At 35.9% G+C, this 26,143-nt stretch overlaps 1 protein-coding gene across 1 annotated transcript; it reads left to right on the forward strand.

Annotated features, from left to right (window-relative positions):
* The first annotated feature begins 4,856 nt into the window (after positions 1-4,856).
* LOC135686615 (plasma membrane calcium-transporting ATPase 1) lies at positions 4,857-24,678 on the forward strand. Its single transcript, XM_065202885.2, has 11 exons — positions 4,857-5,015; positions 11,616-13,198; positions 13,529-13,925; positions 14,375-14,463; positions 14,676-14,855; positions 16,683-16,877; positions 17,277-17,468; positions 18,312-18,737; positions 18,985-19,242; positions 19,799-19,973; positions 22,706-24,678. Exons 2-11 carry the CDS (start codon positions 11,696-11,698, stop codon positions 22,738-22,740), a joined length of 3,450 nt encoding a protein of 1,149 aa, XP_065058957.1. The 5' UTR covers positions 4,857-5,015; positions 11,616-11,695; the 3' UTR covers positions 22,741-24,678.
* The last annotated feature ends 1,465 nt before the right edge of the window (positions 24,679-26,143 follow it).

The following is a 26,143-nucleotide window of genomic DNA, read 5'->3' on the forward strand; positions in this document are numbered from 1 at the left end:
TGTGTGCCTTATTTATTCACGTGACTTTGCAATTTCGAAACTCTAAGGCCAATACAAAGGTTCTTATTGAGATTAAACTCAAACTATTGACCACAGGGCCAATGTTTTCCTTATGTTGGGACTGGATTATCATTTCACAAAGACCAAATTCTTTTCTTTTGCAAAGTCTCTTCGAAAATTATGAAAATCGTGTTAAGTTGTTGGTTTTTGGTTATTGGTAGTGGCAGAGAAGAAAGTCCTGTCCTCCTTTGAGTTGTTGAGATCTACAGATAGATGTTTAGGTTCTTTCTGGGTTATTGATAAACTAAGGTTTGTGAGATTTATGAGTTTAATCGGTACTTATCTTTTGATTTAAACGAATCATTGCTCAACAACAATGTTGTATATACGTAGTGGCTGTACGTTGATCTATGTTTCCAAATCAACGAAAGAAACATATTCCCTTTAAACCTAAAAATTGTTTTTTGATGATCAGCCACTACTATCGCAAGCAATTCGTCGAGTTATTTTTAGACATCGACAGGCGACTAGCAACCTCTTGTCATTGCCACTTTCGGTGGATGTCCAAGTGATCATTTATTTATAAAACTGTGTTTACTTCACAGCTCCTTTATGTAAATGCCTGACCTAAGGCAATTGTAATACGCCTTGTAGTCTATATTTAACTAGCACAAGACAGAAGCAACCTACAATTTTTTCATGACAATAAGATATAATTGTATAATATTAAGCAGGCCTAGTTAAGGCGCATTTCTGTATGATGTTTCAGCTTTTCCCTTCAATTTGTTACAAGCCTGAATTCGCTCGTTGACTCAAGAAAGGAGCCTGAAATTTTTGATAATTATAACCTATAGCATACCTAATACAATTTCTTTTTTATATAATAGCCCAAATTGATTGGATCAAAAATCCCTCAGTGGCGTTCCCAGACCTTGAAGACTGGGGTGAGGGACGGGCGTATATAGGGTTATGAAAAGTGAAACTTACGGGCGAAAGCATGAATGAAGATAAGACAACATTGTTCTTTTTTCACCTTCCATCTGGCGACTTTGCCAACCAGCTAACCATATTGCCCACCAAGTCAGAAATAATGAAAATCTAGGGTTGTCGCCCAAACCTTCACCCTGTCAGATACATCTGTTTTCGTATTTCTCCTAAATGTTTGTCCGGTAAAAAATTATGTATTCATGAATAAGTTGATGTTTAACGCGAACTAAGCAAACGATATCAAAAGCCCATATCTTATCTCTTTGTTTACACGCATAGTGGTTTTCAAAGATGGGGCGTAAAATTATTGACAGTTTAAATTACTGTCAATAATAGGAAAGAAGAAGAAATCAATAGAGCTGGTTTAAGTGTTCTTGCATGTAAATATTAGAATGAAAACACTGTAGAAGCATGGACATTTCTAATTTATGTTTTATAGAAATTGCAGTGGAATTAAAATTTATCGAAAATCGGTATTTTCCAGTGATGAAATTTTCATTGAAGGCCACCTGGCTTTGTCTTGGGACTTTAGCCATTCCTTGTAAAGATCACGCGAAACATCATTCTTCTTAGTCATAAATGATTTCTTAGGCATGTAGACACAGGGTGCCTAAAGGGTGCTCATCCCCCAGCCAATCCATAACCTTTCTAAAGTTCTATAGAAAGCACTTTCAGAAAAGGAGCATTTTCCAAAAGTTGGAAGCATGTTCCCCAGTTTCAGGGTTCCTTTATTGTCTATGCTTTCATATTTTTGAAAACAGTCCTAACTCAAACTCAGTAACTTCATACCTGCCTCTTGCCAAACTCTCAATTTCGCTTCATCTTTTAAACACATTTGACATCAGTGGCGATTCTAGCCTTAAAAAATCTGGAGGGGAGGGGGGGGGGGCTAGCCGCGAGCCAAACTTCCAGTTATAGGGGCCAACGCTAGCCATAGCTTTGCGAAAGCCTTTGTTAAGTCCAAGATTGTGAAGTCCAACCAAAAACTTTGCTCTTTGGTAATTTATCAGCCTCTATATTAATTTTGAAAAAGCAGACATTTTGATAAATAGATTTGAAGGCTGAGATTAAACCAAGTCGAAACAATAAATTTCTTACAAAGTACCTCGAGATGGACACCTTATTTTGTATCCGTACCTGTTTGGGTCCGATCCCAACCGTTTACACGAGACCTTTTCCCGTGCAAACAGGCCCTGAATATGCCAGTGTTTCTGTCAAGAAGCTCGCTCCCTCTAGCATTCAAAGCTTTTCCGCTCAACATCTAAAACCATAACATTATCCATTTAATCCCGATATTTGTAACTTGAAAATGTGCGTACCTTCTTGAAATGATCAGATTAAAAGGCATAACAGGAAATGAAAATAACAATTAAGAGCTCACTTTTGTTGCACATAAATACTACAAACTTCTTTAAAAATCGGAAAACCCTATGTATATGTAATCTTATATAATCCTTCTTGAAACTTTGTTTTATTAGCCAGTAGAGAGTGCATAATCTCCAGGGGGGGTCGGCTAACTGGTGAAAGTACCAATAATCTCATTGACTTCTGAAAAGTAACGTTTGGCCTTTAAATAATAGCCAAAGAATAACTCACGAACATTTATGGAAATGAGCTGTTTCATATTGGATGATTTCTTTCGGGAATAGAACGCTGCGCAATCGTCCCGTTCTGTTCCCGAGTGAACTGGGCCGAAAAACGGAACAATTGCTAATTTAGCTGAATGCTTGCATTGCGCATATGGAAATACGTACATGCGCATTCGCAAACTCTTTGTTCAAATGTAAACACAAAAGTGGAACGGAACGATAACGTTCTTGGGTGAACAGACGACACAATTGGTACGTAATCGTTCAGTTTCCATCTGAACAGTTCATTTATTTGCTGCAAAATTGGAACGGTACGCAATATTTCTCATGTGAACGGAGAGTAAGTCTCAAGCAATCATTAGATATTTCAAATAGTTGCATTTACTGGGCGGAAGAAATAGAAATCTAAAAAAGAATTAAAAAAGAGATTTTCCATCTCAAGCTAGTTGAATTTTAGATCACAATTTTTATGATAGTCAGTTTGGGGTCTAACGGAAGAATGGTACAAATGGCATTTTTGAGAACTAATCGAGAGCAGTTAGGTTTACGAGACAAGCGGGTTATTTTGAAAATAACATTATACCGAAGTTCAAGCCTGTAAATTCACAAAACATTGTTTGGAGAAACTCGATATTTGCGTGTAGCAACTTAATTTTGAAAATGCCTTAAACCGTAGATTCTTTTCTTTAACAAGTGACAAGGATATTGTATTCAAATTTCTTTTACTGAATCTTGTTTTTGCAAGAATGATACAAGTTCTGACACGACAATTACTTTGAGAGATTTTTCTGAAGCCTTGAATAATAAAATGTGTCAAATTTCACAAAACTGGGCAATGAAAATTCAAGGCAAATATCGATCCAAACATTTCCTTTGAAAAAATGGGATGTTTAATGTTCTTATAGTGGCTCATCGAAGGCATGCTTGAAATTATATACAACTGTACAAATTCGAGATGGAAACTGTTTTTCACTGGAATATCTCTAATTTGCAATCTGATATAGCAGTTTTTTAACTTACAAACAACCTTGTTTTATTTAGCATTTATTAGAATATTGACGTATTTGAACTGCTTAGTTAGGATTGCACCCGTTGGCTCAGGCTACCGTTTGGATCCCGGGAGGGGGGGGGGGCACTTGGATACCAAAACGACGGGGGTGTTCACTCCTAAGCTTGTTTTAGTGAACCGGCTTTAGAAAAAAAGCTAAAAATGACAGCCGGCTTTAGAATTTTTGGAAAAAAGAACAAAGGAAAACAAAAGCTTTGGTGCCAGTTGCCATGGTTGCCAGAACCCACAAAAACAATGGGCGAGCAGCCTCTTTGCTGTTATTTTTAATAGAAAAAAACGAAAATCAGGGAACCGGCTTTAGATTATATACTTTGAACAGATACCCAACCTTAGAATAAATTGCTGAAAATGATACCCGGAAAGACTTGCACATCCTGTCAGCAAAATATACTAAGTATCCCCCTCCCCCCGGGGGGGGGGTTGGATCCACTAAGAACTGCTTTCGGAAAAGCCCTGTAGGCTTTAGCCTCCTCCAAGTTGGTATTATAAAGAAAGCGCTTCGTGCATTACACCTTATCAGATCTCGCAACTTAAGATCAGATTAAAAAACAGTTTTGATAGATTTGATAAAAAAATTTTTTGGAAGAAAGAGGATAAATTCACTTTTCGAACGTTAGATTTCGGTTCAGCCTCTATCCGGTTGGGAAGCACGCCATTTCGAAAACAACTATGGATCTCATTAACCAATCACAAACGATCATTTGATTATTGACAACTGCAAAATGGACGGGGGTAATTTATCGATTAAGGGGCCCGTTTTTGTACATGGCTTTTCCCAGATGGAAGGCTGTTCTCACCACAAATCAAGCTTATGTTATCTAGAATGAATGAAATGAAAATTATCTCATACATCCAGGCTGTTTAATATCTTACGCTATGGTAACGCATTATAAGAAATTATTTCTGTTTTAAGACAAGGCTGAATTTGAAAATCTGATGTCTTGAATCAGTTAAATAATCTCGTATGTCGGCTGTATAGAGTTTTTTGAATCAGTCAGAATACACTTGATTCTTTTACAGCTAGGACAATGAAAGCGTTATTAAGATATTGACAGGAATGTATTTCTAGTCGAAAGTTTCTCCTTTTTCAGACACATGCATGTGCTAGGTTTGAACTTTAACAAGACAGTTGATTATCAATTACATGTGATGCTTTTCTAACATTTTGTTAACATTTATCTGAATCAGGTGTTCTTTGCTCGGTGGTCCAAATTTCGTTGGTGTTTATGCAACACATAAATGCACAACCATTCCCCCGTGATTATCCTGAAGTAGTGTTTGCAAATCCTCCTCTCGGACTTGGTGGGTGAGGCTTGTTCAAGTTCTATCTTGAATTGTCTGCATGGTGGACCCAGAGATTGTCTTTTATGGTGAGTTCGATCTTCTTAACTATTCCATAAACATCAGTGTCTTTTAATCTTGATCATTGACTTTGAAAGCTGCTCTAACAAGGTGTTAAACAGCAGCAAGGGCCTAGGCTTCTTGGATATAATATGTGCTATCAAATATGCTCAATATAATGAATCACAACCGCTCACATAAGCAGCCTAAAACTCCTAACTTCTGGTTCCGAATTAACTGTGTTGACGGCGATCCACGTATTTAATTTAAAGAAGCAAATCAAATGTCCGTGAAACGCTTAAGTATAGAAAGCCTTATCAAAGGGGAGGAGACGTGATTCCTCTCCGACTTGCATCGCAATTTAGACAAGAATACTGTTTGTTTTTTGGTCACAGTAGTCTTTTTGTCACAGTAGTCTTTTAAAAATATCATGCAAGTTTTTTACTTGAAAAACTGAAATAATTTAAATTTGGTTATCTTTGTTTTTCCTTTGGGACGATTTTTGTTAATCGCAATGTACCTACATTTGATCAATTGACAAACGTTAGCCTAGTATTCTGACCAGTATCAATCTTTATTGTTGCTTCCGCAAAATCTTTAAAGCTTCTTTAATATCTTTGTGCAAACTTAACTGTAAAATCGAGGCAAGTTTTCCATTAGCTGGTGTTTTTAATGCTGGAGGTACTAAACATTAAGGAAGCAGATGTGCCGAAGAATCGAGATTTCCTTTCAATTAGTTTTCGACACGGCCTACCAAGCTTCTGTATTTGAATTCTCCAACCATTGAAATTTTAGCAATTTAGTAGTAGAACCTGAATAATCTTGGATATGTCAGATCTTCAGAACACAATATAAATAGGCTTGCATTTTTCATGCATAATGGAACCTTTTTGCTAATTCATTTTGTTTTTCTTGAGCCTGCCAATTAAGTACTGATAGGTTTGCTGAAAACGCCTGGTAGCTGATCCAAGGCTTAGTTTCATAAACAGGAAAATTATTAACCCTTGAATTTACCCTCTGTTATAAATTCAATGAGAGTCATATTAGACTGAATGTTTGAAAGTTATTAATTATTTGTATCACAATATGTTCTTTCCCAAAAATTTTTAAAAAAACATTTTACATATTTAAGCATTATAGATTTACGTTATATTCATTGTTTTATGTTTTACTCTTCAAAAGCTATTACAGTTTGCTAAATGTTTCCCTTGCTAATAGTCCAACCAAAAGATTTTAGACAAGGTGAATCGTTGCTTTGGACTATGCTATCAATTATCATTGTTTAAAAGTGTACCTTTTTATATTTATTCAAGGCTAAGTTTGAAACAAATTCATTTCATGATTCAAACCCTCTACCATATTGAAATCAGGCATAATTTCCTTTGCCAATGTTGAACCATAATTCAATGTCAAGGTTTTTACTAAGTATTTCTTTAGCTGTGAGGATTAAACGGTTTTTGTATCATTTGGATCCTGATCTTTATCGTTTTAAAACTCTCATAAATTTAAAACAATAAATCTTTACATAGTTCAAATTATTCCCACAATTAAAGGTATGAAAGGAGCCACTATGTTACATATTTACCATACTGTAGTTTAAATAAAGATCAAACTGTATTTTATCAAAAGTAGTGATATAGATAAATTCACTAGGTGAGAAAAAATATCGCACCACCCGCCTACAAAATGGCTGCACCGCCGAGAACATTTATAGCAAACCGAAATTAAAATAGCTAAAGCAAGTTAAATTACTGTTTTTAAATTACCTTTAACGTGGGAAATGATGGGAAATTTATCAAGGTAAAGTGATGAAAATGAAAAATGGAAAGATATCCTTTGATTCTTCTTATTTTTAAGCCATATCAAACACTGGGAAAACATTAAAACTGAGCTATGGCGATAGGAGTACCTGTAATATATTTGCAACAAAAACAGTTTTTCTTTGCACAAACCTGTAAGATTTCATTAAGTCAAATTTGGAGATACTTACTTTTTGCTTGGTTGCCCAAAACTTTTTATTTTTCTGACTTTTATTAAAGTATTTCTCTAAAATTTTGGTTGCATGTTTTCATACTGCAAAAGGCCTAATTTTGGCTACCATTTTGTAACATGTTGTAACAGAATATAATCCCGTCTCTTCCTGCCAATTGCGATGTTGTTTAGGGAACAAATGTTACAGCAATATGTTCAAAACAGCATTTCATCTCCTATTTGAATGAAAATACCAAAATTTCTGCAATAAGCAGTCATAAACAAAGTCGTAATAAGTCGTAAAGTGCAAAAAACCCTCATTAAAAATGGCTGTAAAAGTGTCACTTTTTGCTAAATTCAAGGCCAATAATGATGTTCTGGGATCACAAACATCTAAATGTGATCTTGCCAAAGTTTATTCAATTTATCATGTGGTGTTCAAAAGTAACCTGCTGCAAAAGTTTTTAATTGAATTTAAGAAGTTTTACAAGGGTTTCAAAGCTTCAAGACTGTCCAATCAAAAGTTTACTTTTTTGATATTTTAAAAAAATATTTTTCTCCAAATTAAAATAGAAAGTGTTGCCAATGGTTATAAAAGTGGTTTAAGTTTTGAATGGCATGTTGTTCTCAATGCTGACACCATTATTAATTCGTCAAAGTGGCGCAATAAATTTGCTCACCTAGTGTATATGCAAACAATTTACCAGCCATTAGATTACTGAATAGAAAGAATTTGAAATTTTGTGTGGCCTAAAACTATCTAGCTTTCCAATATTGTGCCTTCTGCATCAGGCTTTCTAGACCATCTAAATATAGCTACAAAACCACACTTGAACAGCATATTTTTTATGTTGGTTAACCAGAATTTGTACCATGACTCTTTCAGTTGCCTGTCTTTTCATTGCTTTTATTTTCTTTTAAAATTTGATTTTTTTGTTAATTCAGAAGGCCAATGCTTACAGGAAGGAAGTTTTCTCTCTCAAGAGTCTTTGTTGAACACACTCCTAAATATATATATATTTATTTGTGTGTTTTATATATATATTTTTATATATAGGTTATTATATAAAAAGTATGTCTGTCGATTCTTCTATGGTACAATGCTCAATATATTCACATATGATGCATGATATATTTTGAGAGTTGAAGAAATCAAGCTTCAGGTTACATCTCTACAGAGTGTTTGGTGATTAGATCTAAGAGTGATCTAATCACAATACAGCCTTTTAGAGATGAAACCTGTAGCTTGATTTAGTTTTTGAGGAGATTCCAACTGATTCCAACCAATAGCAGTGATCACGATTTGACATTCTTGTGTAAAAATGTTTCTCCTGTCAGGAACTGCCTAATAAATAACTATAAATTATATAAATTATAACCTAAGTTAAATCATTAGGGTGATGACTCATCATTAGAATGAGGCATGTTCCTCAAGAATGAAAATTCTCTTACATATTAATGTCCAGAAAATTCTCTTACTGTTTGTCCATTTGGCATGCTGCCACTGAATAATTACCTCTTTCTGGGAGGTGTTGGCTATTTTAACAATTTTTTTTTCCACCAATGCTTGGTATTGATAGCTTTTGGTGCTCAAGGCATTCTTTTTTTTTCTGAAGACATAATAGTAGGACTGACAATTATGTCATGAAAACTTATCTATTTTAAAATGTTGTTTAAGAATCAAAATCAGCTTTTTGGTTTTTTTCTTAGTGTTGTCGTGAATTTTCAAAACATGTCTAATTAACAACTGTGCTCTTCTTATGATAATTATCAAAACATTAAGACTCAACTAAAACATGATTAACATACTTTTATGATATGAACATAAACTAATTAACAAACAGTACAAACATCACATAGAGGGGTTTATCGTTTAGAACTATAGCGTTTTTGTTGATTTTTGAGGATTTTTACTTGAATACAAAAGGATTTATGATGAAGGTTTATAAGATTTTCCATCAGGAATATGCCCATAGCTTCACATTTTATGTTAACAGATAAAACACATTGCCATAAATGGTTGAGTGCCCCCTAGAGGGGGTGACTTTTAAATGAGTGTCCTGGGCCCTAAATTAAAGAAACAGAGTATGCACAATACTGACTAAATCGCAGCACGTTGCAGACCAACCATAAGTTTGTTTGACTGGTGAACTTTTAGATTATAAATCATTTTCTTATGATTTTTGTTTGTTTGAATTTTTGTTTTCAAAAACTAACACTCTTTCGTAGGAAAATAGAATTATATTCCAGTTTAGCCAGAATCACTGGATTGTTCAGTTTACCCTGAATCACTGACAGTGTTGTAGATTTTTACTCAAAAATTCTGCATAACTAATAATGAGAATGCTTAATGATATTTATTGACGGGTCTAAAGGCAATATTGTTTCCAAAAATTCCGGCAATGTAGGAAAGTGTCAAAAATTTTGCCACTAAAATGCCACTACATAGTGTTAAATCATTGATTCAATATTCGATATTATTTTCATTGAACTTGAGATGTTTCCTTTCTGTCTTGCACTTCGTATTCCAGTGGTGATTGATTCTACGACGGTCTAGAATGGTTTTGATTATCCTGCTTTGCTGTAGCTAATTACTTAAGGCACATTCAGCGCAACTCTTTACTAGACTCATAGCTGGTTTCCATGTTTTATTTTCGTAACTGCCTGATAAAATATCGCTTGACTCATATGCACGCCTAGTTTTGCAAGCTTTTGAAATATTTAATTAACTTTGCGTGACCTAGTGAATCGTTCGAACATATTTTGGTTATCTACCCACATCATTAATAAATGATACTGATTCTTTTTTGTACTGGGATATCTTTGACTTGAAGTTTTATGTCATTTTCTTTGGATCGTGACCCGATACTATGATCACCAAGAAGCAAAATATTGTAGGAATGAGGCCAGCGTCTATATTCAAAGTCAAGATTCCAATAGAAATCGAATTAACTTTTAGGCGACAAGCTATTTCAGAGTAGAAGGTGTGTTTACGACCCATTTTATATAATTTTATTCTTTTTCTCTATCTGTTTTGATTGTAATTTCATCTCTCTTGTTCATCGCACGGTTAGGCTGCAAAACGGGCTTTAGTGGGATCTATGTGTCTACCAAAACATTGTACAATCATCAGTGAAGGCAACTGTAATAGAAGGTCCTTTAAGCTATGACTTCTTTTAAACGGAATATGTGGAACATTTCGCTACTGTTCTACGTCTTTGGAATGGTGACGAATTGTGGTTTTTTCTTTCTCTCAACTTTCATGGCTCGTCTATATCCCTCCCAGAACTAGCTCTTATATTTTTTCCTGTCAGGAAGCTAATCGTAATTAACGAGAATCATATTTTAAGCCCAAAATCATGTTTAATGCATTCAACATCTGTCGTCTTGCGTCATAATTTAGCGAGTGCCAGTCTTCTTTTGGGCTTTGATTTGGCTAGCTCACTACAAACCGTGAGGGTAATTTCAACAACTTTTCCCCGAGCTTGACGTATTTCTTTAATATGTCAACCCTGCCCCCGTTTCAAACAACCAAATTAAGTTTTCTAAATTTTTCAAAATTCAGATGACGCGGCATGTTTACAGATTTTTTTGCTCTGCACCTTTCGTCTCTTTTTCGACTCAATCAGTGTAAAGCTTTCAGTCTTTGTATCACGTTTTTCATTTCTACATTCGGGTTGCACAGTTTTTTTACAGTTTTCTTGCAGTTTTCATAGATGTTCTTCATTGTTGAATAGATAGTGAAATGACATCTTAGATGGCAATACTAAAATAACGAACAAAACAGGTTATTAATCTAGATTTGTCTCAGACACAATCCCCGACTCTTGAAACAAGTTTAGAAACGAGACCTAAAAGTCGAATTATTTTTGCAAATACTCTTGCTGTTGTTCCGTCCTGACTTGCTTTTTAGAAAGTCTAAACGCGTATTTTAATTGTGCTAGCTCCTGTTTCACGTGTTGATTGTGGGAATTCGTTGGCTGTTTCAGCGATAGGGAAATAGTTCGCGCAGTATTTATTACTGAGGATTATTTTGGCGGTTGGTACTGGAGTTGGTAGGTGCTGTGATTTCTGAAATTTGTAGGTTTTTGCAAGGAAGTTCTTCCTTGCGAGCTTATTTAAAATGAAGAGAACAAGTTGACCTGCAAGCTCTCTAAACGCACTCGAGTTTCGAATAGTCACATTTGTAAGGTGATACTTTAGTTTTCAGAGTGTTTTCCCGTTGAAGACTGTACATTTTGGTTAAATTTTCTGTTTCACATTATCCTTTTCTTTTTTTACTGTGTAATCTTTGCCTGTTTTTTATTGAGATTTACGTCCTAATAAAATTTAACATCTTTTCAAAGAAGGAAATGACGTATTCTGGTCCCACAGAATGGTCCAGCGTCTTATCAAGCAAATTTTATATATTTGTTAGTTTCAAATGAGCAAATTCTTTTCAGGAAAAAATAGCTATTATTCTGTCATTAGCTATTATTCTGTCAATTCTTGTTGATATTTGTGGCTATTGCCACAGGGTTCTTTACTATAATAATTGTTTGGTACTATGATAACTATAATAACTGGGTGTCAGTCTGCTCAAGTATGTATTCTGATGGAAAGTTATTATTATATCTACAACTTTCACGCATATAAAATTTATTTCTTTTTTCTTTAAGGCATAATATGGTAGACAAGCAGATTTTTATTGTCATCTGATGCAAGTCTTGGATCAGAATTGCCTAGTAGAAACGCAGATATGTCGGAGAAAGATTCATTAACAAATCTACAAACCGCTGAAACGGGCAGCAGAAGAAGCTCTCGTGATGATGTTGATGGGGCTGTGGACGGCGCTGAATTTAACGTATCAGTCGAAGAGCTTAAGTATCTTATGAAACAAAGGGGTGAAGATGGTATCAAAGCTTTAGATGAAAAATTCGGGGGGGTTCGTGGGTTATTGAGGTCACTACGGACATCGTCCATCGAGGGGATCTTGGGCTTAGAGGAAGATGTACGGCAAAGAGTTGAAGCTTTTGGCAGCAATTACATTCCACCTAAGCCTCCAAAAACCTTTTTAAGACTTATATGGGAATCTCTTGAGGACACAATATTAAGAATTCTTATAGTTGCATCTGTATTTTCCCTTATCCTTGGTATGGTCTTCGAAGGTGTTGCAAAGGGATGGGTCGAGGGCTTTGCCATTTTTATCGCCGTAATGATTGTATCGTTGGTGACAGCCGTCAACGATTATGAGAAAGAGAAACAATTTAGAAGTTTGCAAGGGAAAATTGAGAGTGAGCACAAGATTGCTGTTATAAGAAACGGAAAGCAAGATCTGATTGTTTCCAAAGACCTTGTTGTGGGTGATCTATGCCAGCTGAAATACGGGGATGTTGTTCCTGCAGACGGAATAATTTTGCAGAATAATGACCTAAAGATTGATGAGAGCTCTCTTACTGGTGAGTCTGATATGGTGAAAAAGGGAGAGCGGGATCTTAGCCTCTTCTCTGCCACACACGTAACGGAAGGAAGCTGCAAAATGATTGTTACTGCAGTGGGGCCTAATTCACAGGCTGGAATTATTTTCTCTCTTCTTGGAGCAGTTGATCAGAAAGCCAATGGTAATGGAAAAAAGGAAAATGAAAAGGAAAAGCCACCTGTTGCTGGAGATGGAAAATTTGAAGATGTTGACCTGAAAGATGGAACAGGAGCTGGTAACGACGAAGACTATGATGAAGCTGAGGACAAGAAAGATTCTGCCAAGTCTGTTCTTCAAGCCAAGCTGACAAAACTTGCTGTTACTATTGGGTGGATTGGAGTTGGCGCTGCAGCCATCACCACCCTAGTGCTGATTCTCAGGTTCTTGATCGAAACATACGCGATAAAAAAGGAATCTTGGAGTAATAAGCACTTGCTTGAGTTCTTGAACGCCTTCATCACTGGCCTTACTATTATGGTTGTAGCAATACCAGAAGGTCTACCTCTCGCTGTCACTATTGCTCTTGCTTACTCAGTTAAACGCATGCTTGATGACAAAAATCTTGTACGCCATCTGGATGCTTGCGAAACGATGGGAAATGCAACTGCAATTTGCTCTGATAAGACTGGCACGCTAACAACAAATCGTATGACTGTTGTTGAAAGTTTCATTTTAGGAGAACACCGAAAGACAATTCCATCTTCTGCAGAGTTGCCAAAGGATTTCTTGGAACTTCTCTGCAGAGGCATTGCTTTGAACACTAACTCCCAATCAAGAATCCAGGTTTGTTGTTTGAATTTTGTGCAAAAAATAGTGGGCTACGGTTTCTATCAATACTCAAAACAGACGAAAAATTAAAGGAGTCCATAATTCCGTTTTTCATAATGCACCACAGACAAGTCTAAATTATCATTCAAATGAATCGGCTGACTTCTATCAGTTTACTTATTCCTATAATGTTTTATGTTTTTATCCAAAATTATTGCATTTTTAGTGTGAAATTTATTGATAACTTGTTAAATGCGAAATTCAATTTGCCTTAGACACTTGAAAAGTATCTTTTGCATATGCAACGGCGTGTTTGGTTTTACATGATTGGAAAATTTCTTGTAGCCCCCTCCACCAAACCAAGAGAACGCTTTGCCAATGCAATTGGGAAACAAGACAGAATGTGCTTTACTTGGCTTTGTGTTGGAAGTCGGTGACACATACCAAGTTTACAGGGATGAAACCCCTGAAGAAAAGTACAAAAAGGTGTTCACATTCAACTCTTCTCGTAAGTCAATGACCACTGTAGTGCCCCTGGTTGGTGGTGGATTCCGTATTTACACGAAAGGTGCCTCAGAAATGGTGCTTTCAAAATGCACCTTCATAACCGGAGCAGGTGGAAAAGTTACTCCTTTTGGGGAACGTGATCAACAAGATGTAGTGAAGAATGTAATTGACCCAATGGCTTCAAATGGTCTTCGTACGATCGGGATAGCGTACAAAGATATCGGTACAAGTGAAGGTACGTTTTTTCAGTCCCTTCAGGGTGGTCTAGCATTTGGCTCCAGCAAGTTGATTTATTTGATAGTTTCGCCAAAAGCTGTTTTAGGAAGAGATTCGTTTTGTGACTATTTTTTCAGTTTGATTTTTAAATTGATCTTTTTCAGTTTGAATTTGTATTGTTATTTCTGTCTAGATATATTTTTTATTTATGCTTACTTAACCCAGCTTTTTGTAAAATACATATATTTATTATAGTTTTTTCGCAGCTTTTTTGTGACATTAGTGACATAAGGATGTTAAAGGCAATATGAATTGAATATAAAATTGAAGTTTGTTTAGCATATATACTGCAGGAATTTGCATTTTAAATACTTGAAAAACAAGTAGCTATTCAGTATCTTTTGAGTCATCGATTATCGCGTTCTTGATTTCAAAATGCTCGTTACCACTGCAATTTTATCATTTCAGCTGAGCCAGACTGGGACGATGAAGCTATAGTTGTATCAAATCTCACCTGCGTTGCAATCTTCGGCATCGAAGATCCTGTAAGACCGGAGGTATGTTACCTTTTTGTCCACCTAATTCCAGCTTTGGTTTGCCTTTGCTTTGTTCAGAATTTAATTCGTTGCAGAAGTCTTTGTACACGACTGTTGTGAACTGAGAATTATACAATACTCGATTTTTATTTTATGAAGATAATGAAAGTGAGAACTTTTGTTATTGTTCATCGTTATCTTTATTTTTGTTATTGTTCATCTTTAAACTATAGGTGCCACCAGCAATTAGAAAGTGCCAAAGTGCTGGAGTGACTGTTCGAATGGTTACAGGAGATAACATCAGTACTGCCAGAGCTATTGCTACAAAGTGTGGAATTTTGGACGCCAACAGCGACTTCCTTGTTCTGGATGGAAAGGAGTTCAATAAGAGAATAAGAGATAAGAAAGGAAATGTTAGTTTCTTCTTCATTCAATTTTCCCTGTTTTTGTTTATTCATCGCAGTGCCTCCATTATCAATTTATTTGTCTAATCATCCAAAAGATGTTATCTAGAGAGGCACCAAACAAAAGATTTTAGGCAGCGATTTAAAAGGGTGATCGAAGTGATCTAAAAAGGAAATAAATTGTTGAATCTTGTTGATTTTAAACAAAGTGTAATATTTGAGAAGGAATTTTTGTTAGAACAGGCCACATGTTTAGATTTTGGTAATTAATGCACCTATATATTTTGGTTCTTCTAATGGTTTTTACATTAAAGACAATGCTTTTTCAATATGTTCCTTTTGTTGTATACAAGTTCTTAATTCCAACATAGGTTTTTAGTCTCCGCAGTTCGAAAAATTGCAGAATAGCAGTTCTTTCCGGTAATTCTTTGCTGTAATCTGAAACTTATTAGGAAAAAACTAAAAGGAGCAAGACAAGAAAATTGATGGCTTGTAGCCATAAGTCTCTAGCCTACATTTGACTGTAGTCAGCACTTTACAATAGACACGTTTGCTTTACTCTGTTAATCGAAAAATACATTTGTATGCAAAGTTTAACTTATACACTCTGCTGAAAATGTCAGCACAGATGCAGGGGAATCAATTATTCATGGAAAGTTTGCTCGTTGCTGATGAAATATTAATGCATTCCTGGGAATGGTTTCATTTTTTGCGTTTTCCATATGCGTGTTATTAATATCAATGGATAGAGGTATTATCTGCATTAGCTGTCCGCTTAGCAATTGGATTAAAAGGGTGTGTCTAAAATTTTGAAAGGCTTAATTTCTCTGTCTATATTATTTCCTATTGCAGTATTATTTGGTCAACAAGATCACGTAAGGGGTGATTATTTTAGAAACAAAGCTCATTCTATTTAGATATTCTAGCCAATCTTAAAAGCCTGCGATCTAATATGCCCTTTTATAACAATGTCTCTTCCTCTTGTTATTGCATCTTTCCACGAATAGAAAGATTCAGATAAATGACCGTCGAAAGATCTTTATATCATTAACTCGTTCTGGTAATTAAAACCCGAATGAATGGTCGAATTTTATTACAGGTATCCGTTAGATAAAGTACTGTTCACGCACAAATTGCATGCCTGTTTGGTCTTGTAATGTAATGCTGGCTGGCAAGTTGTTTCGAACAAAGTAGCCTTAACTGTTTGATTTGTCACAATGTGGTTAGAACATTTTATGAAGATATCTTGCTCTACTTTCGGCGACTTTATCTATTGTCAATATTTCGCGTTTTTGTCCTCATTTTCCCTTGAGATCAATAACATTTATCGGTTTGGTAAAAGATTTGCTCAGCTTTTATGTGATTTTCAAAGTTGTCTATGATGCACAATGTCGCCACTTTGTTCTCTATTTCAGAAGTATCTGTCATTGCAATTTAAAACCATGCAATTATTTTTAGTCAATCTTTCTAGCTTTACAAATCAAATCATCTATAATTTGACCTGTTATCACGTCTATGTTAACATACTAGTCTATCGTACCTCGGCTAACACCTCAACGAGTTTCTACATTTCAAGGATCACTAAGTCCTTTAGTAGAAATTCCCTTTCATGACTCCCCGACAAAAATTTGCATAGCCTCAAGCTTCTTAGGCATTGAAAGCAGCAAAAAAAATTTCAAAGCTTTTATCCTGTTAGATATTCTGGTTAAAAATGTATCGATTATGTTTAAGGATAAGGTTTAGCTTTAATTGGCCGTAAAAATTAGATATCCCTTGCCAGCCTTTTCACTTTTTGACCATAAGTATTGCATCATATTGTAAACTTTTTGCTGACAGGTTCGACAAAATTTGCTGGATGAAGTGTGGCCAAAATTGAGAGTATTAGCACGCTCTTCTCCTGAAGACAAGTATACCCTAGTTAAGGGTATAATTGACAGTAAAATCTCTAAAGCACGTGAAATTGTTGCTGTAACTGGTGATGGTACAAATGACGGACCAGCACTCAAAAAGGCTGATGTTGGATTCGCCATGGTAAGTGTCGAATCGATTTTCCAAAGTCAACTTAACATAGTTTGTGTCTTCTCCTGTGTTACATTACCTTAGAAGCATCCTATTTATGTACCTAGCTGCTCTCTATCAAGCCATCTAAAGCATGAATAACTTTTGTGATAGTTGCAGGATGGTTCACGCTTGAAACTGAGTAGCAACGTAGAGGCGCTCTGTTCTATATCTCAAAAGTGTGTACAGCTCTGCCCTTACGACATCGAGAACTCTATGACGGACTGGTAGACAGTAATCTTCATTGAATTATTACTGCGATTAAATGCTTTCTATGTGAATATTTTTTCTTCCACCATTTTCTCTCTATTTTTATCATTTTGAAGAACCAGCTCCAATGTAAAAAACTGACGTCTAAATTTTTCTGTGCAGGGTATACAGGGAACAGATGTTGCAAAAGAAGCATCTGACATCATTTTGACTGATGACAATTTTAACAGCATTGTACAGGCTGTGAAGTGGGGAAGAAATGTGTACGACAGCATCTCAAAGTTCATTCAGTTTCAGCTAACTGTTAATTTGGTGGCTATCATTACTTCAATAATAGGTGCTATTGTTGTCAAGGTATGTCCTTTTTAGTCATGGAAGTAATCGAACTGCATTGACTACACTTATACCCATCTGCACGGAGGAAAGTAACATGCTGGCAATAGCGACCCTGTCGTCGCCTTGCTGTGTTTACTTAAAAAACCAAGACCGAGACCGAAAGAGGATCGCGATCAATTCTTGCTTGCATTTTCCATCAGTTCATGCATTTGCTAAGTTTATTGAAAAATATCATCAAGATCTTCCATTAATATATAGAACGTGGAAAGGTAGAAAATCGACTCTGCTAGGCTTGAATAATTTCAGCTGGCATTCGGTTTCTTTTTTGCTGCTGTTAAGTTTATATTCTCGTCTCTTCTCTTAGCGACAGTAAGTGGTTTTTAGTAAACCAAAATGCTTCTTTTGAGCTGTTGCGAGTGATCCCAATCAACCTCTGCAATAGGATTAAATTTTCTGGGATACGGATTTGGTGCTCAAATGACCCAGTTTTGAAGATCACAGTCACGAAACTCGATCTCCTAAATTTGTCTCCATGTTAATTGGGTATTATAAGATATCACGTTCGGTCAAGAATCTCAAGAACCCAATCAAGATGTTTTTCTTTCTTCAATTAAATGTAAAGTCGTTTTTGATTATTCTAAAGATGAATGAGTACCAAAAAGCAAAAAAACAAGAAACCCTGTAACGTCACTATAAATATTGAATTTAAACTTTGTCAGACAATATGGAAAGAATTAGCTACTTTCCTTTAAGATATTTGCCTCTTTTGAATGTATTTCCTAGTCTGTACATTTTCCTCGTTATACAAATCTCAGATTTGTGAACTACAGGTGTTGAAAATAGAAATCATGTTTCTTTCAGAAAAGTCCGCTGACTGCCATTCAGTTACTCTGGGTTAATTTGATCATGGACTCTCTTGCATCTCTGGCCCTTGCAACGGAACAGCCTACTGACTCATTACTTCAAAGAAAGCCTTACGGTCGCACCAAGCCCCTTCTGTCATTGTCAATGATGCGACACATTCTTGGTCATGGCTTCTTTCAGCTTATTATTATGTTTATTCTTACATTCCACGGACACGTCCTGTTTGATGTTCCATACGGCTTCAACCGACCCTATGGTGCAGAGCCAACCCAGCATCTCACTATCGTCTTCAACACGTTTGTGTTGTTGCAAGTGTTCAATGAAATAAACTCAAGAAAGGTGCATGGAGAGAGGAATGTTTTCTCAGGAATTTTCTCGAATCGCCTTTTCCTTGCCATTCTAATCGGAACCGTTGTTGTACAGGTTCGTAATTTTGACGTTGTTTTCATTAGAATTTATCGATGTCAAATATGTATCTTTCATAATGATATCGAAATAACAAACATTCTTAAAAAACATATTGGCATAAAGGTTGTAATAAACGCCCGAAAAAATCCACTTTTGATCATCAGTCCTTTGTTTCTTTTCCTTTAGAAATGTTCCTTTTATGTGATTAAACTATTTCCGTAACTCTCTGTTGTTTATGATAAAAATTTATCTTTTTTATTAGGTCCTGCTTGTTGAGTTTACAGGAAGATTTTTCAGTGTGAAGGGACTAACCCTTGAACAGTGGATGTGGTGCTTATTTTTGGGTTTCACAGAGCTTATCTGGGGACAAGTTGTTCTCAGTATCCCAAAGTCGGTATTCTCCAAGCGGTTGCGTTTTTTTCGAAAAGGCATTCCTACAAAGGAGGTTATTACTCCAGAGTCAAGTGAAAGTTCTGGTAGAGTTTTGTGGCTAAGAGGCCTAACACGACTGCAGCACCAAGTAAGTTGTTAGTATTTAGAAGAATACAGCATCCTCCAATGTTTAAGTCTCATTTACAGGTCCAATTTTTCGTTGACAAGTTTATCGGTTGTGTAAATTGGACCATATTGAAAAAATACTGCAATTTCTAAATGACAAGCCTACTCGCTTGAAGAAAGATAAGCCTATTTTTTAAGTTATTGCTTTGTCAAGTAAAGATTGGAAAGCTTGCTTGCATTGGAGACATGAGACTTGCTCGTCTTTTTGACCCTTCACTTCGCGCATTATTTTGTTCACGACTGGTTTTTCTAGCTGGCTGGTTTTCCTAGGCAGATTTTGGCATAGAAAGCCACATCAATTGGCGTCTCTCGATTCCCTAAGACAGTATGCAATTGTTTTCTTCTGGTTTCAAAGAAGCAGGAGGTCACTGAAGTTCTTATAACTATGTGTCAACGTCATTTTCATGAAATTTTCCGCTTCAGCAGACCATCATTTCTAATTTATTGCTTGCTATAATTTTTTTACAACTCGTCTACGAATAGTATTTAGCATTTGTGATGGAATTTTCCTTTTATAGATACGCGTTGTGAATGCGTTCAAAACAGGCATGGACCACAGACAGCGCACAATGAATATAATATCACCAGCCGTCTTCAATTCGCTTGTTGGCCCAGTTGGCACTGGATTTGCCTCCTCTGACGAGCCAACAACTCCATCGGCAACTTTAGTGGACACAGTGGATGGAAATGACGGTAATGGTCCTCTTATCAAACGTATTGAATCTAATCTATAGCTCTGTTAAAGTCTTAAAACTAGCTGTTCTGGTGGTTCTCGTGATTTTTGCAAAGATTAATAATGTAAAAGCTAAAATTGCGGTTGCACTTTCGCTAAACTTACCTTATAAGCGTTTTAACGTAATTATCAATCACTTTACCATTTCTAAGTTTTGTCTTTAATGTACGTTTTGAAAGCTTTATCCAAACTGTTAGTTAAACTGCTTTTTCTGGAAACTATCGTACAGAACCAATGTAAATTTTCTCACAACTATTTACAAGGACTTCTAGCTGTGTTGTATGGCAAGTGGCTTTCCAGTCTATGGTGCTACTGCTCATTGCATAGTTCACAGATTGCAGAGCCCTGATATTTTTAAAGCTTCTTTGTTCATGTTTTCAGTTTGATTCCTGTTCATAGAGGCTATTTTGAGAAGTTAAATTTTGCTAATGTTTGGAACCCGTTTTCTGTACAGGGGGGTTTGATGACTAACTCGAACTGACATGCCAAGGATGAGAAAATCTATTTTCATTTTTTGGATGCAGATATCCGTTATTTCCTTTCTTAACGACAGTAATACAGTAAAAGTACTAGAAATCACAAAAGCAATGATCAGTTGTTGATGCTTTTGTTGTTTTGGCATGTTCATTTATAAAATCCGGCAATGCCCGCTAGGGAACCTTTGTTGTCCTTGTCACCAAGGTTTAGATGTTAAGTAATGTTGAAGAGCAGGCAGTGTTGCTATAAGCTTGGCATTATGTAGAAAATAGATTATGTCAATGTATGACAGTCAGTGATTTGGTCATCATACCCACAGTGATGTAAGTTAAATGCATTTTGACTGTTTTTTTCTGGCAGCAGGTTGCTTCTATGTAAAATTCATTTTTCAGATTCAGATTTTTGTTTATTTCTGTACAAGACAATCAAGAGTAATTCTTATCGTGAAGCTTAAACGCGTTTTGTCTTTTTGTTGTTTCTTCTTAAGAAACCCTAAGTAAACTTAACATCGTTAAAAGAAGGTATTATCTTAACGTGATGTTTGAATATTTTCAATGATTTATTATGCACTGCTTATCGTATGAGTGAATTGTGTATATCCCCTTAAGTCAGGGAGGACAGACTTCAGGGAAAGCGACAAAAAACGTTTTAGCCAAGAGCAATTGAGCCCGGTTTTATGCCTCCTTTTCTTTTAAATTCACAAAATCGTAACAAAGTATCAAAAATCCAAAGGGCAGTAGTACGGAATATTTCTGCACCCCTGGGAGAGAGGGGCTGTGATGCTTTCTTGTGTACTTAAAAACTTATAACTTATTAAGAATTTTTGAAAGAACATTAATCAGTGGAACTCATAATATGTGTCCTTCTCTTTAAAACAGAGGGGTGCTTTCGGTAAGGGTGTGTATTGATTTCGATCAGACTTAACTTTACGCAGCGATGCTCAGTGAACTTATAATTTTAGATGATTTGGACATATGGACATTATAATATTGAATTTGGATATCTTGAGAGGGCTATAAATGATTCGGTAATTCAGTGGACGCCTAATCTTAAAATCAACCTCAATCAGAGCTATCAGTTACCGTCTATCTAAAATTATAGCATTTACTTAATTGTGTATTCCTTGCGATATGGCACTTCAATTTATTCATTATTGGATTGGGTCACTGTATCTATGAGAGACATCTGTTACTTCCCTAGCTATTAATTATTCAGGCAAACGTAAAAATTTGCTCAACGATAAAATCTCTATAAATCTTTCTCTCAGGCAGGCAAAAGTTGTGTCCTTGAACAGTTTGGCAATGCTTCGACTTTTTCACAGTCAATTTTTGCAGTTTGTAGATTCTTCATCAGAAATACTTGGTTTATAGATGTGAAAAGTGCCTTCCATTCGCAACGAAGGTGTTGTTGAAAGAGAAATGGAGCTCTCATATGAACCTAGATAACATGCGATTGAGGTGTAGCCTCGTTGGCATTTCGCTATTGTTGCGTTTAAAGAATAAATTATGCATTGCAACCAGAGCCTAATTCCCTCTGGTTGAATGCAAAAATCAATTCCAGGAGCGGCGGCTTATTAATTAACTGTGATGCAGCTGCTTTCATTTAAGACAGCTTAATATTGTGGTTTGCATGGTAATCAGCTGAAGAAAATTTGTTGTAATCGAAGTCACGACAGCAGTCATTCAATTCAAGGTCCAACGGATATTTGATCGCAATACCGACACGATGATAATAACGGAAGTAGAAATCTCCCGGGTGTTTTTAATTTGCATCAGGATTCTGAGTCGGTGCACTTTCGCTCACTGAATGAAGGAAAACTTATTAATTAATGAAAACTGAATATCAGTATTTGCCAAGGATCCAAAATTTGAAAATTTTCTCAGTATACTTGACTGCATTGCTTATGTATTAGATTTCTTTGCACAAAGTTTTGTTGAGAAGTCGTTTGCTGTTTATGTAGTCCTTGAGTTAATGGGTAAAATTCTGCTTCATTGTTAGAAGACTGAACTTGACTCGTAATAACTAACAGTGAATTGCTATACAATTTATATATTTATTATAATATATTTTTTGCTATACAATTTTAATATGGTTATGAAAACGTTCCTTTTCGCTATCATGTAATCAAATTCATTTCGCTGTTAGCCTTGTAGTAAAAATCTTCTTCTAAGTGTTTTACTAGAATTCATTGATCATTATTTCAATTTTTCTGCAGAAACAAAGCCTATAATTGCTGGTGCTGGCAACTAACTTTCGCGTCAACGACCCCCCAGAAACAAAGGTACTCATAATGAACATTAATACACGTAGAACTATCCTCGCACCTTCATTAGAAAGTATGTCTGCACATCGCCTACTCGAATTCTATGTTGTTTGCTTTATTGGTATATTGTTCAAAATTCGGTTCAATTAGTTATTATTTCGGGTTTTTACATCAATTTGCCATAAGCCTGTTCCGGTACAAGTTCCTCTTATTTATTCGTTTTTCCATTTGTTCCATAACCCTTTCCAGGTTTCCATTCCCGTAATTTCGGCCCTAGGCCCATGGAAGCCCACAGAGATGGTATTATTGTTAGTGTTTAACCAGACGAATTCTCAATCTAACGATGTTGTACAGTGGAAATGATTTTTAAAGTGGTGCAAGGGCGTAATTGTTCCATGAAAACATCTTCATACAATCTTGTCGAGCCATCTCCCATGTACTACTGGGTTATAGGGTTTTACATGAACGTACGGTGTGAGGCGTAAAGCTTTGCAAGTAAGCATTTAGGGGATATCAACGGTTTAGTTCTGGAAATATTTTAATTAGGCGTTTCTTATATGTTAGAGCCAAGTGGTTCCTAGTTTTGACTGGTTTTTTATTTGCAGAAAAGCAACGATATTCCTTAACTTCGTTTCAATTTTATACTTAAGACGGCAGAGTCTGACATTACTAAACGCGCACGTTAACTGATCGATCCCGATAGTAAAAAATTTGGTTTTACAGTTACTAACCATAAAATTTCGGTACATCATCTTAAAACGTTTGTTATCAGATTGCCATTTATTAATACTCTGCCATTAAGCTTGGCATTATTTTTGTAGCTAATTATTTTGCTACCAAAGTCTTTATTCATTGAAGATATTCTTAAACTAATGATAAAAATATTTGATGTAATGCTCAATAGGTTATCCACGTTGGTTCCTAGTAAGAAATGACACCTTCCATCTTCACGATAGTTTTCCGGTGACTCTAAGGGACGTTTGCCTCTCTCTGCTTTGGCATCGCATTGAGGTTACACAGCTTAATGTTTGGTCGAAATTGGAGATGCTTTGTTACGGTTGAGAAGCATTGTTTTAGTTGGATGTACCAAAATGTCTCAATGCTCGTCTCAAATGTAGGAACCTGTTATGATAGACCCTGTTTCTTAGCCTATTTAAATCTCCCCAAAAGGCTTAGGTAAGCTTCAAATGAAAGTATGCTAATGAAACAAACCATCTCCATTGACATCCGACAGGGGGTGTTTTATCATATGTTTTCATAAGGCTGCAGCTGTCGGTGAAGACTATTCGCACTGCATGCCAATATTTGTGTTGAAGCAGAAGCCCATAGAAATTAGATATCAGCTGTTTAGGTAAAGGCAAAATAAACAATCTGCAAAATTACCTAATTAAACTAGGCTAGCATTTACGCGGGCTTGTAGAAAATTATTAAAAGGCTTCATCCGAAATGTCCGTGTTAAGAAGCTGCATTACCAGGCTAAATATCGCCATCCCACTTCTTCAGCCTTGAGAGAAAACCGTTGAAAAGCATAAAGAAAAAGCTATAAGCTAAGTTACGATTTGATTTACAGCAATAGTAAGAAATCAGAAGCTACATTTGTCAAGAAAACTTCAAGATAAAGTTACTTTAACTGCCCCTTTTCCTTGGTATGAAAAATGTAGGCCTTTGTACATCGCCAGGTTTTGGCCTAGATACATTTCTGTGAGTAGCTGAGCTCTGAGATTGCTATTAATGGCACGGACACAGAAGATAATGTCCCATGATGCATCGCTTTATTGTCCTTCTTTCTTTCAATGTCAAGTTCATTTTTGATTCTTAGTTTACGTTGTAGATTTACTAGCTGTTGATGCTGATGATATTGAAATAGTAACCGTTAGCAATTATAGTCGTTTCTGCTAACGGTAAATATGAGTCACTTCGGTTCACTTTGCTTATTTCTTGAGTTTTCTTTGATGTGAAATTCGAAAACCATTTTGATATTAAAAACTGCTGTATTTTCTTCATATGACACAATTATTGCATTAATTTTTCACCGTTAGTCGAACCTATCTATCGACGGTGTTGTCTGCTTGAGTGAAAACAGTTTGCAGCAGTTTTAATTAGAAGTTGTAGCCGAGCACTAAACTTAAAGAAGTTAAAATTGTGGTAATGTTGTTAGGGCTGGTTTTACAAGTATGCTGCAGGGGGACATTTCAAAGGACATAGGTAATTAACAGTCTAAAACTAAGGTTAGAATGGGATAGAATTTGGCTCCAGTACTGTTAGTACATAAAAGATAATGAATTCTCCAGATTCTATTCATATCCTTTCTTGTTCAGCGTATCAAACTTTCTATTTCTACTCAATTGCATGCTGGTAGCACGATCTAACGGTTAAATAACGACATATTTCTTGCTTAGAGGCCTGGAGCATGGTAACCCTGTCTATAGATAGCATAAGGGGTATTTTACAGCGTCGATTCATTCCCTATATGTTTCAGCGTATCAAACTACCTATCTCTATCAAGTTTCATGCTCATACCACGTTTTACACAGTTGGTAATTTTTTATCTTCTTACAGCCCTCACTATGGCTGCATTGACGCTACAAATCTTAATGCGTTACTCGCCCCAGGCTCTTTTCGCACGACCTACTCGCAAAAAAACCCCGAAATCCCTATTTATGGGCCCCAAACGGAAAAACCAAACTTGTTTTCGAAATCAGTGATGATTAGCCTATCAGAATTTACATTAAAAAAACTTCGAATTTTTCATTTCAATCTTTAAGCATTTTTGGCAGAAGATCGTCACGAGAAGACCCAAAGTATGCTTTCTTTTCCAAATAGAAATCAACAACATAAAAACTTGTAAAAACAATGGGTAAAAATATTGAGAAAATGGTTTGTAGTAAAATTATCCCTACACCATCATTATCATTAAGAGTTGTGTAGTCCTTAGAGCTGTCTCTAAACTCTAAGTAGAGCTCGGTAATCATCATGATTGGCTTATTTTCAAAATATAAATTTTACCGTTTCTTAATTTTTCCTGAGCCTAGTTCGTAACTTTTTGGCCATCCTAGAACTAGTTTCTTATAAACCAGCTTCTTTTTCTAAAACATGTTTTGTTTTTTAAAAATGCCTTTGAAAATACGACTTTGATCTTGACAACCCATTTTGTTAATAATAAACAAAATGAAACAAGTTTGATGGATTTGGCCTAGCAAAGGGGAACATTTTCCTTAAAATTAGTCTGGCCAATAATACTACTTTAAATATGCTTGTGGCAGACCCTTACCCAAAGAAAGTGCCCCCAAAATTGAAACTGGGGGGGGGGGGCTAAGCACGGATCAGACAGGAGGAGGGCTAAGCATGAAGTTATACCTTTATAATGGCTAAAAAACCAAATCCCAGGCT

This window comes from Rhopilema esculentum, chromosome 6 (genome assembly GCF_057945365.1).
Source record: "Rhopilema esculentum isolate cy_ngs chromosome 6, ASM5794536v1, whole genome shotgun sequence".
NCBI lineage: Eukaryota > Metazoa > Cnidaria > Scyphozoa > Rhizostomeae > Rhizostomatidae > Rhopilema > Rhopilema esculentum.